The 15,831-nt window shown below is 44.9% G+C and overlaps 1 protein-coding gene across 1 annotated transcript in view; it reads right to left on the minus strand.

The window, feature by feature from the left end:
* LRRIQ1 (leucine rich repeats and IQ motif containing 1) overlaps positions 1-15,831 on the minus strand; it is a 269,506-nt gene that overhangs the window by 195,131 nt on the left and 58,544 nt on the right. Inside the window, exon 10 of the mRNA XM_069764400.1 lies at positions 8,755-8,948. Within this exon, the coding sequence (XP_069620501.1) occupies positions 8,755-8,948 (194 nt within the window). The remainder of the gene's footprint in view (positions 1-8,754; positions 8,949-15,831) is intronic.

Raw genomic sequence — 15,831 nt, forward strand, 5'->3', positions numbered from 1 at the left:
CTATGTGGCTCTGTGCTGTATACTACGTCACTGGGCAATATACTACGTAACTGGGCAATATACTACGTGGCTGGGCAATATACTACGTCACTGGGCAATATACTACGTAGCTGGGCAATAGACTACGTGGCTGGGCAATAGACTACGTGGCTGGGCAATAGACTACGTGGCTGGGCAATAGACTACGTGGCTGAGCAATAGACTACGTGGCTGGGCAATGTACTATGTGGCTGAGCAATATACTACGTGGCTAGGCAATATACTACGTGGGCTGTGCAATACACTACGTGGACATGCATATTCTAGAATACCCGATGCGTTAGAATCGGGCCACCATCTAATATATATATATCTACTATATAATTGTCTAAGGGTCACTTCCGTCTTTCTGTCCTTCTGTCTGTCACGGTTATTCATTCGCCGATTGGTCTTGCCAGCTGCCTGTCATGGCTCCCGCGACCAATCAGCGACGGGCACAGTCCGGAAGAAAATGGCCGCTCCTTACTCCCCGCAGTCAGTGCCTGTCGCCCGCATACTCCCCTCCGGTCACCGCTAACAAAGGGTTAATGCCGGCGGTAACGGACCGCGCTATACCGCGGGTAACGCACTCCGTTACCGCCGCTATTAACCCTGTGTGTCCCCAACTTTTTACTATTGACGCTGCCTATGCGGCATCAATAGTAAAAAATGTAATGTTAAAAATAATAATAATAAAAAAAACCTGCTATACTTACCGTCCGTAGCCGCTCGCCACCTTCCGTTGCAGGTTCCAGTCGCAGAAGGACCTGCCATGACGTCACGGTCATGTGACCGCGACATCATCACAGGCCCTGCGCTAGAAGGAACTGCCATGACGTCACGGTCATGTGACCGCGACGTCATCACAGGCCCTGCGTGCCTGCGCTAGAAAGACCTGCCATGACGTCACGGTCATGTGACAGCGACATCATCACAGGTCCTGCGCTCACACCAACCCTGGGACCGGAAGCTGCCGTTGACTGGAAGGGCTCCCTCGGATAGGTGAGTATATGTTTATTTTTTAACCTGTGACAAACCTGCCTGGGCAATATGCTACGTGACTGGCCAATATACTACGTGGCTCTGTGCTGTATACTACTTCGCTGTGCAATATACTACGTGGCTCTGTGCTGTATACTACGTCACTGGGCAATATACTACGTCACTGGGCAATATACTACGTCGCTGTGCAATATACTACGTGGCTCTGTGCTGTATACTATGTCACTGGGCAATATACTACGCAACTGGGCAATATACTTCGTGACTGGGCAATAAACTACGTCACTAGGCAATATACTACGTGGCTGCGCAATATACTACGTGGCTGGGCAATATACTACGTGCACATGCATATTCTATTCTAGAATACCCGATGCGTTAGAATCGGGCCACTAATATATATACATATATATATATATATATATATATATATATATATATATATATATATATATATATATACACACACATATACACACACACACACACTGCTCAAAAAAATAAAGGGTACACTTAAACACAGAATATAGCTCCAAATAAGCCAAACTTCTGTGAAATCAAACTGTGATTCTGCAGGTGGGGACCACAGACCACATCTCAGCACCAATGCTTTCTGGCTGATGTTTTGATCACTTTTGAATGTTGGTTGTGCTTTCACACTCTTGGTAGCATGAGACAGAGTTTACAACTCACACAAGTGGCTCAGGTAGTGCAGCTCATCCAGGATGGCACATCATTGTGAGCTGTGGCAAGGTTTGCTGTGTCTGTCAGCGTAGAATCCAGAGGCTGGAGGCACTACGAGGAGAGAGGCCAGTATACCAGGAGACATGGAGGGGGTCGTAGGAGGGCAACAACCCAGCAGCATGACCGCTACCTCAGCCTTTGTGCAAGGAGGAACAGGAGGAGCACTGCAAGAGCCCTGCAAAATGACCTCCAGCAGGCCACAAATGTGCATGTGTCTGCACAAACGGTTAGAAACCGACTCCATGAGGATTGTCTGAGTGCTCTACGTCCACCGATGGGGGTTGTGCTCACAGCCCAACACCGTGCAGGATGCTTGGCATTTGCCACAGAACACCAGGATTGGCAAATTCACCACTGGCGTCTTGTGCTCTTCACAGATTAAAGCAGGTTCACACTGAGCACATGTGACAAATGTGACAGAGTCTGGAGACGCCGTGGAGAGCGATCTGCTGCCTGCAACATCCTTCAGCATGACAGGTTTGGCAGTGGGTTAATAATGGTGTGGGGTGGCATTTCTTTGGAGGGCCGCACAGCCCTCCATGTGCTTGCCAGAGGTAGCCTGACTGCCATTAGGTGCCGAGATGAGATCATCAGACCCCTTATGAGACCATATGCTGGTGCGGTTGGCCCTGGGTTCCTCCTAATGCAGGACAACACCACACCTCATGTGGCTGGAGTGTGTCAAAAGTTCCAGCAAGATGAATGCATTGAAGCTATGGACTGGCCCGCCAGTTCCCCAGACTTGAATTCGATTGAACACATCTGGGACATTATGTCTCGCACTATCCACCAACGTTACGTTGAACCACAGACTGTCCAGGAGTTGGCTGATGCATTAGTCCAGGTCTGGGAGGAGATCCCTCAGGAGACCATCCGCCGCCTCATCAGGAGCATGCCAAGGGGTTGTAAGGAGGTCATACAGGCACATGGAGGCAACACACACACAACTGAACATCATTTCCTTGTCTTGAGGCATTTCCACTGAAGTTGGATCAGCCTGTAACTTCATTTTCCACTATGACTTTGAGCATAATTTCAACTCCAGATCTCCGAGGGATATTAGTTGTGATGTACGTTGATCATTTTTAGGTTTTATTCTTCTCAACATATTCCACTATTTAATGAATAAAGATTTACAACTGGAATATTTCATTCAGTGATATCTAGGATGTGGGATTTTTGTATTCCCTTAATATTTTTTTGCAGTATATATACACAGCAAACCTTCTTGCCACAGCTCGCATTGATGTGCCATCCTGGATGAGCTGCACTACCTGAGCCACTTGTGTGGGTTGTAGTGTCCGTCTCATGCTACCATGAGTGTGAAAGCACAACCAACATTCAAAAGTGACCAAAACATCAGCAAAAAAGCATTGGTACTGAGATGTGGTCTGTGGTCCCCACCTGCAGAACCACTCCTCTATTGAGCGTGTCTTGATAATTGCCAATAATTTCCATTTGTTTTCTATTCCATTTGCACAATAGCATGGTTGTGCAATTATAACTTGGAGTTATATTCTGTTGCTTAAGTGTTCCTTTTATTTTTTTGAGCAGTGTATATATATATATATATATATATATATATATATATATATATATATATATATATATATATATATATATATATATGCAAATGTACAGAGAACAGCCGGACAGCACTACCGCCTATAAGAATATAGTGGGAACCGCTCACCTGTGTCTTGTCGGCCAAGGTATATGATCCTGGGTGCTGTGCTCCGCTGGAAAAAATCCACGTGTAGATCCCAAAGAAAAGAAAAGGAGCGCACTCACTGGTCATCCGGTGCAGGTAACTTTATTTAAACGCTGTGAGATACATCTTCACGACCGGGGGTGCTGTACAAAGAGTGCGGCGAAGCTAGACGACGGTCTTTTCGCGCCTGGCTGGCGCTTCAACGGGTCAGTGAGAATGCACCGGATGACCAGTGAGTGCGCTCCTTTTCTTTTCTTTGGGATATATATATATATATATATATATATATATATATATATATATATATATATATATATATATATATATATAGTATATATATATAGTATATATACACACACACACATTTATCTTACTATCATGTATTCGGAATGCTTACCTGCAGGAGACAGGTAAGGTGCATAAGTTTTTCATACAATCATGCTTCTTGGTCAGTCGTACTACATTATGCATTGATCATATCAATTTGCTTCTTATTTGTTTTTACTTCTGCTTTCTCACAACTCGCCCGCCCTTTAACACATTCTGTGCACTCTCTCCATATTCACCCCTTCCTTCTCCCCTCTACCATGCATAACTCTGAGGCTCTACTGACATTTCTTACCCACTCCAAACCATCGAATACCTCCTTGCAGCACTCAAAATGCTCATACAAATCATCCCACCAGCATACATTACTCTCCTCCAGCTGCATATAGAAACCCTGCTAATCTTATTAACATTCAGTGCATGCCTTGTCCTATTGCTTTCCACTGTGCTCTCTGGAATGCACGGTCTGTGGGTAACAAACTAACTTACATTCACAATTTCTTACTCTCTAATTCCCTTAACCTTCTGGCTATTACAGAAACCTGGATCCAGCATTCAGACACCACCGCTCTCTCGTCTGGTGGGCTGAAATTTTCACATACTGCCAGAGCTGAGAACAGACAGGGTGAAGGTGTTGGTTTTCTCCTTTCATCACAATGTGCTTTCCAGTTCATTCCCCGGTTCCCTCACTTACATTTCCTTCCTTTGACGTCCATGCCGTCAGACTCTTTAAGCCCTTCTCCTTGTGAGTGGCGGTTGTCTATCGCCATCCAGGCTTCTCTAGCCAGTTTCTAGACCACTTTGCCACCTGGCTTACTCACTTCCTATCCTGTGACATCCCCGTCCTCATCATGGGAGACTTTAACATCCCCATCAATGATCCCCCCTCCCAATCTGCCTCTCATCTTCTTTCTCTAACTTCTTCATTCGGCCTCTCACAGTTTACTACCGTATTTTTCCGACCATAAGACACACTTTTTTCCTCCAAATTTGGGAGGAAAGTGTGGGTGCGTCTTATGGTACAGATGTAGCATGTGGGGAGGGGGGCAGCAGTGAGTGGGATCGCACTGTTATCCCACTTCAGGATGTCCCGCTGCCCAGAATCAAGGCTGGGGAAACCACATGGTCCCGATGATTAAGTGCAGTGAATATTCATTAGCTACTCACGCCCACCTATCAGCTGAGCAGTGAGCCAGGAGCAGCAAATGAATACTGCACTTAAGCAGGGACACACATGGCTTCTCCAGCCCTGATTCCTGCAGCAGCTGGGGAGGTCTGTGTGTCCGGGGGAGAGGAGACAGCAGCAGCAGGGGCCAGAGGAGAGAGGAGATCGCTGCATACCTGCCTGCCATGCCTGGGCTGGATGCTGAGTGCTGTGCACAAACAGGACCTGTTTGATGTCAGGAGTGGGCGGGCTGGAGCATCACATGGCAGCTCAGAGCCCTCCCTCTTCTTGACATCATCACAGGTCCTTCAGGCTCTCCACTAGAATCTGCAGCTTCCTCATAACCTGTGCTGTGGAAAGGAAACGAGGGAAGGCTCTGTGTGCAGTCATGGCATGCTTTTACCTCACCACAGTGTGGCTGGCTGCCACATTTAAGAGGTTAGTCTTTACAAAACACAATAAAGCACTCTGCCACTCCTTTGGTGAACTATAACTCCCAGCATGTCATAGGATCTGCAGGACATGCTGGGAGTTATAGTTTTCCCATGGGATTTTAAAGCAGCACTCCAGTGTTATTTTGCAGTGCTGGAGTGGTGCTTTCAATATAAGCTCTGTGCTCCCATTCTTATACTCACCCTCCAGCATCTTCATATAGTACTGTACAGACACCACACTGGTCCCGCAGCTTCCAACATAATAACATACTATTATATATAATAACACCACATATAATAGTATGTTATTTATGTTATTAAATATTTTACCACATTTTTTTGCTTTAAATATTTTTTTCCCCTATTTTCCACCTCTAAAACCTGGGTGCGCCTTATAGTCCGGTGCGTCTTATAGTCCGAAAAATACGGTAATTCTCCTACGCATGAAGACGGGAATACTCTGGACCTGTTTTTTCCCCGTCCCGGCTCACTGCACGACTTTACTAACTCCCCTCTCCCGCTCTCAGACCACAACCTTCTTTCCTTCTCTGTCTGCTCACCCAGGACACCCCCACCTACCACACTTATCGGAATACACATACCATTAATACCCAGCAGCTTATGGACAATCTCCACACATCTTTAGCCCCCAACTCCTCCCTCTCCTGTCCAGACTTAGCATTGTCACACTTCAATAATACACTGAAGAATGCCCTAGATGAAGCAGCACCTTCTACACGCAGAAAGACCCGACACAGACAACGGCAGCCCTGGCACACTATGCAAACACGCTTTCTTCAGTGTTGCTCAAGGTGTGCAGAGCGGCAGTGGAGAAAATCTCTTAGCAGAAGACTTCATATACTATAAGTTCATGCTCAAAACCTATAACTCTGCCCTTCATCTGGCCAAACAATCCTACTTCACCACACTCATCACATCACTATCCAACAACCCAAAACAACTTTTTGAAACCTTAAACTCCCACCTGAAACCTAAAGTACAGGCCCCCATCACCAACCTCAGCGGTGAGGATCTGGCCACTTATCGCCTAGAAAAAAATCAGCCACATCCATCAGGATATCTCCGCCCAATCTCCTCAGTGCCTGGAGTCCCTGCCCTGCCGCACCTCAAGCTCACTAGACATCTTTGAGCCTGCTTCAGAAGTACAGGTTTCCAAGCTCCTCGCTTCTGCTTGGCCTACCACCTGCAACAGTGACTCCATTCCTTCACATCATCTCCTGCAGTCTCCCTCACCAGTGGTCACCACTCACCTGACTAAAATATTCAGGTATCTTTCCCTCCTCATTTAAACATGCCATCATAACCCCTTTATTTAAAAAGCCATCACTGGACCCCGAACTGCACTGCTAACTACAGACCTGTCTCTAACCTTTCCTTCACATCTAAACTCCTGGAACGCTTGGTCCACTCCCGTCTAATCCGCTATCTCTCAGATAACTCTCTTCACGACCCCTTACAATCTGGTTTCCGCTCTTTACACTCCACTAAAGTCTCTAATGATCTAATAACAGCTAAATCCAAAGGTCATTGCTCCCTGCTGATTCTCCTGGATCTCTCCACAGCATTCGACACTGTGGATCATCAGCTCCTCCTCTCTATGCTCCACTCTGTAGGCCTCAAGGACACAGCCCTCTCCTGGTTCTCCTCCTACCTCTCTGACCACTCCTTCACTGTATCTTTTGCAGGCTCCTTTTCCTCTCCTCGTCCCCTTACTATCGGGGTTCCGCAAGGCTCAGTCCAAGTCCCCCTCCTCTTCTCTCTATACACTGCCCCTATTGGACAAATCAGCAGATTTGGGTTCCAGTACCATCTCTATGCTGACGACACCCAATTATACACTTCTTCCCCTGACATCACCCCTACCCTAATTCAAAATACCAAGGATTGCCTGTCTGCTGTCTCTAACATCATGTCCTCCCTCTATCTGAAACTAAATCTCTCCAAAACAGAACTTCTTGTGTTTCTCCCTTCAACTAACCTCACTTTATCCAACATAGAAATTACCCTGGAGGGATCAACCATAACTCCCAAGCGGCATGCCCGCTATCTTGGGGTCACTTTCGAAACCGAATTTTCTTTTACTCCCTATATCCCATCACTCACTCGCTCTTGTCACATGCATCTTAAAAACATCTCCAGAATCCGAACTTTTCTCACCTTTGAAACTGCTAAGACTCTTACTGTTGCTCTTATTTATTCCTGTCTGGACTACTGCAACTCTCTTCTGATCGGTCTCCCTCTTACCAAACTTTCTCCTCTCCAATCCATCTTGAATGCAGCAGCCAGGGTCATATTTCTGTCCAGCCAATTCACCGATGCCTCTATCTTGTGCCAGTCATTACACTGGCTACCCATTCGCTACAGGGTCCAGTATAAACTCATCTCTCTCACCCACAAAGCTCTCCACAGTTCTGCACCGCCTTATATGTCCTCTCTCATCTCCGTCTATCGCCCTACACATGCCACACGCTCCCCCAGGTCCCCCGCCTTCCAGCATCGATCTGTGCAGCTGATCCATCCTTGCAGGAATATACAAGTATCCTTGCCGGCGATTGGAAGGATGGATCAGCTGCACAGACCAACGCTGGAAGGTGGGGGACCTGGGGGAGCGTCTGACAAGCGCAGTGCGCATGCCCAGGAATCCCAGCCCCGCACTGTGCATAATGCATAACACAGTTCGGGGCGGGGATTCATTAACAGGGTGGCCGCACTGCCCGCACAGGCGCAGTCAGTAACCCGGCATCTGAGCTATGACGGCCGATGCTCAATGCGCCTGCCCCAGGCAGGCGAGCACAGCGCAGGCACCAGATTTCAGACGAAAACAGCGCTCAGGGGGCGGCGACCAGCGTCCCAGAAGAGATGACTGACAGCAGTTGGGAACTTCACAGAGGAGGCTTCAGACCTGCCTCCAGGTATAAAGATAGGTATTTGGGGAAAATTATAAAACGCTTTATTGAGGGAATAACAGCAGCAAAAACTAAAAGAGTCACCTTGTTAGAATGCAGCATTACTGCTGCACAAGGTGGCTCTTTTAGTTTATAACGGCTAGAGGGGGTGACAGTGGCCCTTTCAACACACAGGCTAATGCCCGGATCAAACAGCTTTATCTGAAAATCCCTATTTATTATAATTGTCAGACCTGAAATAAGAAGCACTTTTCACCTATTGTGTGCCCCCATTTCCTTGTAGATTGTAAGCTTGCGAGCAGGGACCTCACTCCTAATGTCACTGTTTAAATTGTCTTAACTTGTACTGAATTTATTGTCTGTACATGTCCCCGCTTAATTGTAAAGTGCTGCGGAATATGTTATTATTATTATTTAATACTTTACCTCTGATAAATTATTTCCTTGTAACTTTAGAATCTGCAGGAGGCCACAGTTCTGAATTCCTTCCAGTTCCGTGAGATAATTGTATGAACAGTCCAAACAGGTCAACAAAAGTGTTGTCTCAAGGGCCTTAGTGGATATCAGCTGGTTATGATCCAAGACAAGCCGCTGAAGGTTTCTCAGATGCTCTAGTCCAGCTAAAAAAAAGTTACACAAATCAGTCAGTAGAATTCGGTGATAATGGACACAATATAAATGTAGATTTATACTTATAGCATCTAACCACACACAAAAATGTATTTCTTGACAAGTCTGTAAATACTGAATGTATGATCATCACAACTTGACAACTATTCACTGAAAAGACGGAGCAGTGCGGTCTGTAATCTGTAGTCACTGGCGTGAGACAGTCTACTAGAAGGTGATCTGTGCAGCAGCAGAGTCTCCATAGATGACAGCACGCATGTGTGAACATGGGGTGAGCAGCAGAGTCTCCATAGATGACAGCACCCATGTGTGACCATGGGGTGAGCAGCAGAGTCTCCATAGATGACAGCACGCATGTGTGAACATGGGGTGAGCAGCAGAGTCTCCATAGATGACAGCACGCATGTGTGAACACGGGGTGAGCAGCAGAGTCTCCATAGATGACAGCACGCATGTGTGAACATGGGGTGAGCAGCAGAGTCTCCATAGATGACAGCACGCATGTGTGAACATGGGGTGAGCAGCAGAGTCTCCATAGATGACAGCACGCATGTGTGAACATGGGGTGAGCAGCAGAGTCTCCATAGATGACAGCACGCATGTGTGAACATGGGGTGAGCAGCAGAGTCTCCACAGATGACAGCACGCATGTGTGAACATGGGGTGAGCAGCAGAGTCTCCATAGATGACAGCACGCATGTGTGAACACGGGGTGAGCAGCAGAGTCTCCATAGATGACAGCACGCATGTGTGAACACGGGGTGAGCAGCAGAGTCTCCATAGATGACAGCACGCATGTGTGAACACGGGGTGAGAAGCAGAGTCTCCATAGATGACAGCACGCATGTGTGAACACGGGGTGAGCAGCAGAGTCTCCATAGATGACAGCACGCATGTGTGAACACGGGGTGAGCAGCAGAGTCTCCATAGATGACAGCACGCATGTGTGAACACGGGGTGAGCAGCAGAGTCTCCATAGATGACAGCACGCATGTGTGAACATGGGGTGGAGAAAACAGTCAGCACACGTCACTTTGTACTCAATATCCGATCCCTCAATAAGGGAGTCAACATGGGAGCATTTACACTCCACGATTATCAGAAACAAATGTTCCTAGTAAACAGGCTGCTGATCACCCAAATAACAATGAGCATTGCACAAATAAGCCAAAAACTTCATCGTTGTGCAAAATTAAATTTTGATTGGTTTAAAACATAAAAAAAATCTTCATTCTCAGCAGCGCATCATCATGTGTAAATGGTACCTGTGCTGGTGACAAAAATACCAGCCTATGCGCACCGAACAACAATATTATTGATTGATCTATGCGCGTCATAACCATAGTCAGCCTGTTTAACCCTTCCATGACATTGCGACTTTCCGTTTTTTTCTCACCTTCTTCCAAAAGCTATAACTTTTTTACCCCATCAATAAAGACCTATGAGCGCTTGTTTTTGTTGGCCAAGTTGTACTTTTGAATGACACCATTCATTTTATCATTTGATGCACTGGAAAGCAGAAAAAATCCAAGTGCGTTGAAACTGCAAAAAGTGCAATTCCACAATTTATTTTTTAGTATTTACCATAATTCATTATGTGGCAAAACTGACCGACTCAACCTGGAGAAAATAAAGGCCTAAAAGGTGATTCCATTACCATATGCAAGCAGATGAGGGAACAGCACAAGAACTTTCCAATGATATTTTAATACCTGATCTGCAATGGTGATATGGGCCAAACTCTATATCTAGAGGAACAAGGTTTCTTCCAATCAGAGAGTGATTATCTACTGTGAGGGCAGTGAGACTATGGATTCTTCCCTGTAAGAGCCATGAGACTATGGGTTTTCCTTTGTAACTCTCTGCCACGTGACCCTGTACTGTTAATTTACACCAAAAGTACCAGGAGGCCCGAATGTCTACCTTGTTAAGTATTATTTCAGATTATGGCACTAGAATCTGATAGGATCTTGTTGTGGAATCAGGACTCCGCACTCCCCCTCTTCACCTGAGGAAACTAGCATCTACCTCATGGGATTTTACTCCCGGTTCAGTAGTATGTCGTGTTATAGGACAAACTCGATAGCCATATGTCTCTCTTCAACCAATAACTATGAAGAGTCCCGAATTTAGCAAAAAAGTACCAAGAATACTTCTGACTAGACAAAGCATGGGTTGAATTGAGAATCCTGTTCTGAAACAGAAGAAACAATAGGCCAATCCGAGCATAGTTGCTCACTAGGCTAAGCCAAGTTATAAAGAATGAGATGAAGGAAGATGGACCTGGGTCCACGACATGAAGCCTCTCTAACTGGACTAGAGGCCCGAGACAAGAGGCACCCTCCTCAAATGCTCCAGACAGAGACTTCGCAAAGTAAGGTTCCTGGTACTACGCCTGTCTGGCATATGGTTCTAATGAGATGCACATTTTCATTTAGTTTGAATAGAAAATGGCGATCACATCAGCTCACCAGATCCAGCCACTGGATTATTCTCTTAGGGAGTAATGCATGGAAGTGACCAAAGGTTGTCTCCCAGGCAAGAACAAATTGCTAGGGAGAGGATATTCAGCAACCGCAAAAAATAGAATGATAAAAACATCACTTACTCAATATGCTTTTAAAGGAAAGGTGCCACCATTTTTAGTTTTGTATAAATAACATAGGGGAACAATTTGAAAACAAAATTTCTGTTGAGTTAGGTTTTTGAGCTGATTTATACTAAAATTGGCATGCTGGTTCCAAAAATGTAGTCAGTTTTTTTCTAGCACGTCAAGTTTTTCCTCCACAACTTACCTGCCAGAGAAGCACAATTGCACTGATATCTGTAATAAGACTTGTTATCTGATTACAATTCGACTCATATAGAGCTACGTGGCAACTTGTAAGAGTAGTCACAACTTTGTCATGCCTATTTCTTATATATTTCATTTTTTGCTCATATTTGTACTATTTAATTAAAAAAAACAGTTTTTAGGTACAGTAGTTTACATAGTTTTGAGAAGACAAAAATCCTATAGTTCAAAAACTTGACGTGATAGAGAAAAACTGAGATCATTTCTGGATTCAGCATCCAAAAATAAATTAAGAACAGTTGTCTGACCTAACTCTTAAAAAATTGTGTTCCCCAGTGATTGCTTATATAATTATTTTTAATATAAAATTAAATGTATTATCCCTTTAATAGTTTTTTATGTATTAATTTATTACTTTAACCACTGGGGCTGTCATTTTCTTTTGTAGTGGGGTGTAAACTGTCTGAGCAGGACACTTAAACACCTCACTTACGGCAGCCCCTGGTCATAAGAGCTTGTGGTCGGACGGCGACCACATCTCTTGTATTGAGATTACTTCTCCTTCCTCTTAACTGTGACCTGTCCAGGTTAGAGCTGTGGGAGGACATCGTGGCCATCTTTGTGGAGCCTGCAGTGTATGATGTGGGCTCAACTTTACCCTATCATCGCACGCACAATGCTCAGTCACTGCGTGCCATTACAGGAGCTGCCGGGGAGAGAAAGTGCAGAGGAGCGGAGGTCCGAGGTGAGTATCTGCGGTGGCAGGGAGCGGTGATCACAATCTGTCACAGTTTACCGCTGACCTGTTCAGAGCACAGAGAAGTCACAGCACTGCGTGGGAGGGCGTGGTAGGTAAGTAGGATCGTTTATTGCTTTTTTTTTCTTTGCATTGAATATATGGAGGCATATACCAGCATAGGGGAGCATATATCAGGATGGATGCCAAATACCAGGATGAGGACATATACCAAGATGGGGATATATACCAGGATGGGGGCCATATACACAGACCAGGGGCCATATTCCAGGATGTAGGCCATATACTAAGATGGGGGTCATATACACAGGATAAGGGCCATATACCAGGATGGAGGTCATGCTCCCCATAGGCCTCCATACAGTATAGTGCACTCCCCATAGGTCTCCATATAGTATAATGCACTCCCCACAGACCTTCATATAGTATAATACACTCCCCATAGGCCTCCATATAGTATAATGCACTCCCCATAGGCCTCCATATAGTATAATGCACTTAGCCCTGTATCTAATCTCAGCATGTGTTACTCTAGGCATATCTAATAGCGCACATGATACACTCCACGTGTCTAACCCCAGCTTATGATACAGCGAGCAGCACTAACTAACAGAATCGGTGCTGTCAACTGTCCTTGGTGACACTGTACTTGTCAGTATCATTAGCAGTCACCAACAAAATGGCTACACACTGTGATCCTAAACTTCATCCTTTCTTATTTTTATACAAACACCGAGAAGTGGAGGGGAGGGTTGACAACACACACCTGAGCAGATACCACTCACATTTACTGAAGCTGTAATGTGAGCTAGTTGTACACTGGGTTTTCATAGGAAATTTCAGGACCGGCTCCCCCTAGTGTTTAAAAGTGGAAATACTAATCATTTTTATTTATTTTTTTTCATTTTTTACTTCATTAAAAACAAATGATAATATCTAAAAAAAAATAAAACATTAATATTTACTTTTTTTAAATTGTTAAAAAAAATGTTTGTATTGATGACACCATCACTTTAAAATAAAGGGATAAATAGTAAAATAACACCAAGAGTTTCCCCCTTTTCCCCTCTTTATCCCTTCATTTTAAGAGCATATAGAATAAATTATGCTTTTATTATTTTATTTTTTGCAGTTGCTGGATAAGACATGCCCTCGGAGAATATGTGTGCCATCATGGCCCCTGGGTAAACACCATAAACATTAGCACTAAATAAAAAGGGTCATATCTAAGGAACTATGTGGCAGATTAAGATGCAAACAAAAATGGAATACTCAGGGGAGAAGCACGGATGAAATAAGTGCAAAAACTGGCCACTTTTGCCAATGTGACAGGTCCTCTTTGCTTTATTTTTTTAGGCAAGTGCTGAGATTCTGAACAAAAGGCAGGGAGCCAGCACACCGAGGAAATGCAGGAAGCACGGATCTCCGTCCTGACGTGACGTGAAGAATATCCAAAAAACGAAAAGATGATCCAGCTTACAAATAAAATATAAAAGTTTAATCCAACATATTAAAATGAGGAGACAACTCCTGGGACGGCATCATACACAAAGTAAGGCGAGCGACGCGTTTCGACCAAGCGGTCTTTATCACAGCTGTAGTTTTGTTAAAATCACAGCTTTATCAGCAGGAGTTAAGGACTAGTAAACCTGCTACCGGTAGTCCTCCAGATTCATGAGCTCTGTATAAATCCGCCCCTACCACTGATTGGCAGCTTTCTGTCTATGCACAGTGTACACAGAAAGCTGTAAAGCGGTGGAGTGGACGGGGTATACAGAGATCAGCATTCATAGAACTGGTGAACCTGCAGAAAATAAAATACTGATTTTTAATCGGAGAAGAAGAGGGTGGTAAGAAACCCACAGAGAGTTTAGGTTTCCCTGACACAAACATAAAAGACTTGGGTGAGGATCATACAATTACATGTGTGAAGCGCTGCTTGTTGTATTCCCCCCGCCACCCCAACGCACGTTTCACTAGAACTTCATTAGGAGGCACACGCGCAAACAAGACTTGCGCTGCAGATAACATTGAAGCCTATGTGCACTGAATACATGGTGTGTCCGTATAAACAGGTTAGTAACCAACCGAAGACCAAACATGCTGCCAGTCGTTTGATCTGCAATGTAAATGGGTTATAACAAAATATTTTACAAAGTTTCTTACAGTATATACTCGTGTATAAGCCAAGGTTTGCAGCATTTTTTTATGCTGAAAACGCCCCTCTCGGCTTATACACGAGACATTGCCGGCGGGGGAGGGGAGTGGGGGTACAGAAGACATCATACTCACCCTCCTGGCGCTGCATATCAGTCCCTGCATCTCGGGCACCGGCATCTCTCTTCCTGTCTTCCTTCCTGTGCTGAGCGGTCACGTGGTACCGCTCATTAAAGTAATGAATATGCACGCGTCTCCGCTCCCATAGGCGTGTAGCGCATATTCATTACATTAATGAGCTGTATCACTGACTGCTCAGCACAGGAAGGAAGACAGGAAGAGAGATGATGGTACCCGAGATGCAGGGACTGATATGCAGCGCCAGGAGGGTGAGAAGGACTTGGGGAGGGCGAGCCATGCGCTGTTCAGCTGTCCCTGTTCCACCTCACTGTGTCTTCCATGTCCTCTGGCTGTGATGTTCAGGTCAGAGGGCACAATGACGTGGTTAGTGCGCACCCTCTGCCTGAACAGAACTGCAGAGAGCCGGCGACGCTGAGGAGCAGCGGGCAGCAACGAGAGGAGAGTATGTCTTTTTTTTTTTAAATTGCAGCAGCAGGAGCATTATATGGGGTATATTTTAATATGGAGCATCTTATGGGGCCATCATTAACCTTTATGCAGCATTTTATGGGGCATATTTTAATATGGAGCAACTTATGGGGCCATCATTAACCTTTACGCAGCATTATATGGGGCATATTTTAATATGGAGCATCTTATGGGGCCATCATTAACCGTTATGCAGCATTTTATGGGACATATTTTAATATATAAATAAATAATAATAATAATAATAATAATAATATGGAGCATCTTATGGGGCCCATCATAAACTTTATGGAGAATTATATGGGGCGCATTTTGTATGGAGCATCTTATGGGGCTCCTGATTTAATATGGATATTCAAAAACATTTAACCCACTGATGTCTCAATTAATTTTACTTTTATTGGTATCTATTTTTATTTTTGAAATTTACCGGTAGCTGCTGCATTTTCCACCCTAGGCTTATACTCGAGTCAATAAGTTTCCCCAGTTTTTTTATGGCAAAATTAGGGGGGTCGGCTTATACTCGGGTCGGCTTATACTCGAGTCTATACGGTAT

The sequence above is a fragment of the Ranitomeya imitator genome, chromosome 4 (assembly GCF_032444005.1).
Source record: "Ranitomeya imitator isolate aRanImi1 chromosome 4, aRanImi1.pri, whole genome shotgun sequence".
Taxonomy (NCBI): Eukaryota; Metazoa; Chordata; class Amphibia; order Anura; family Dendrobatidae; genus Ranitomeya; species Ranitomeya imitator.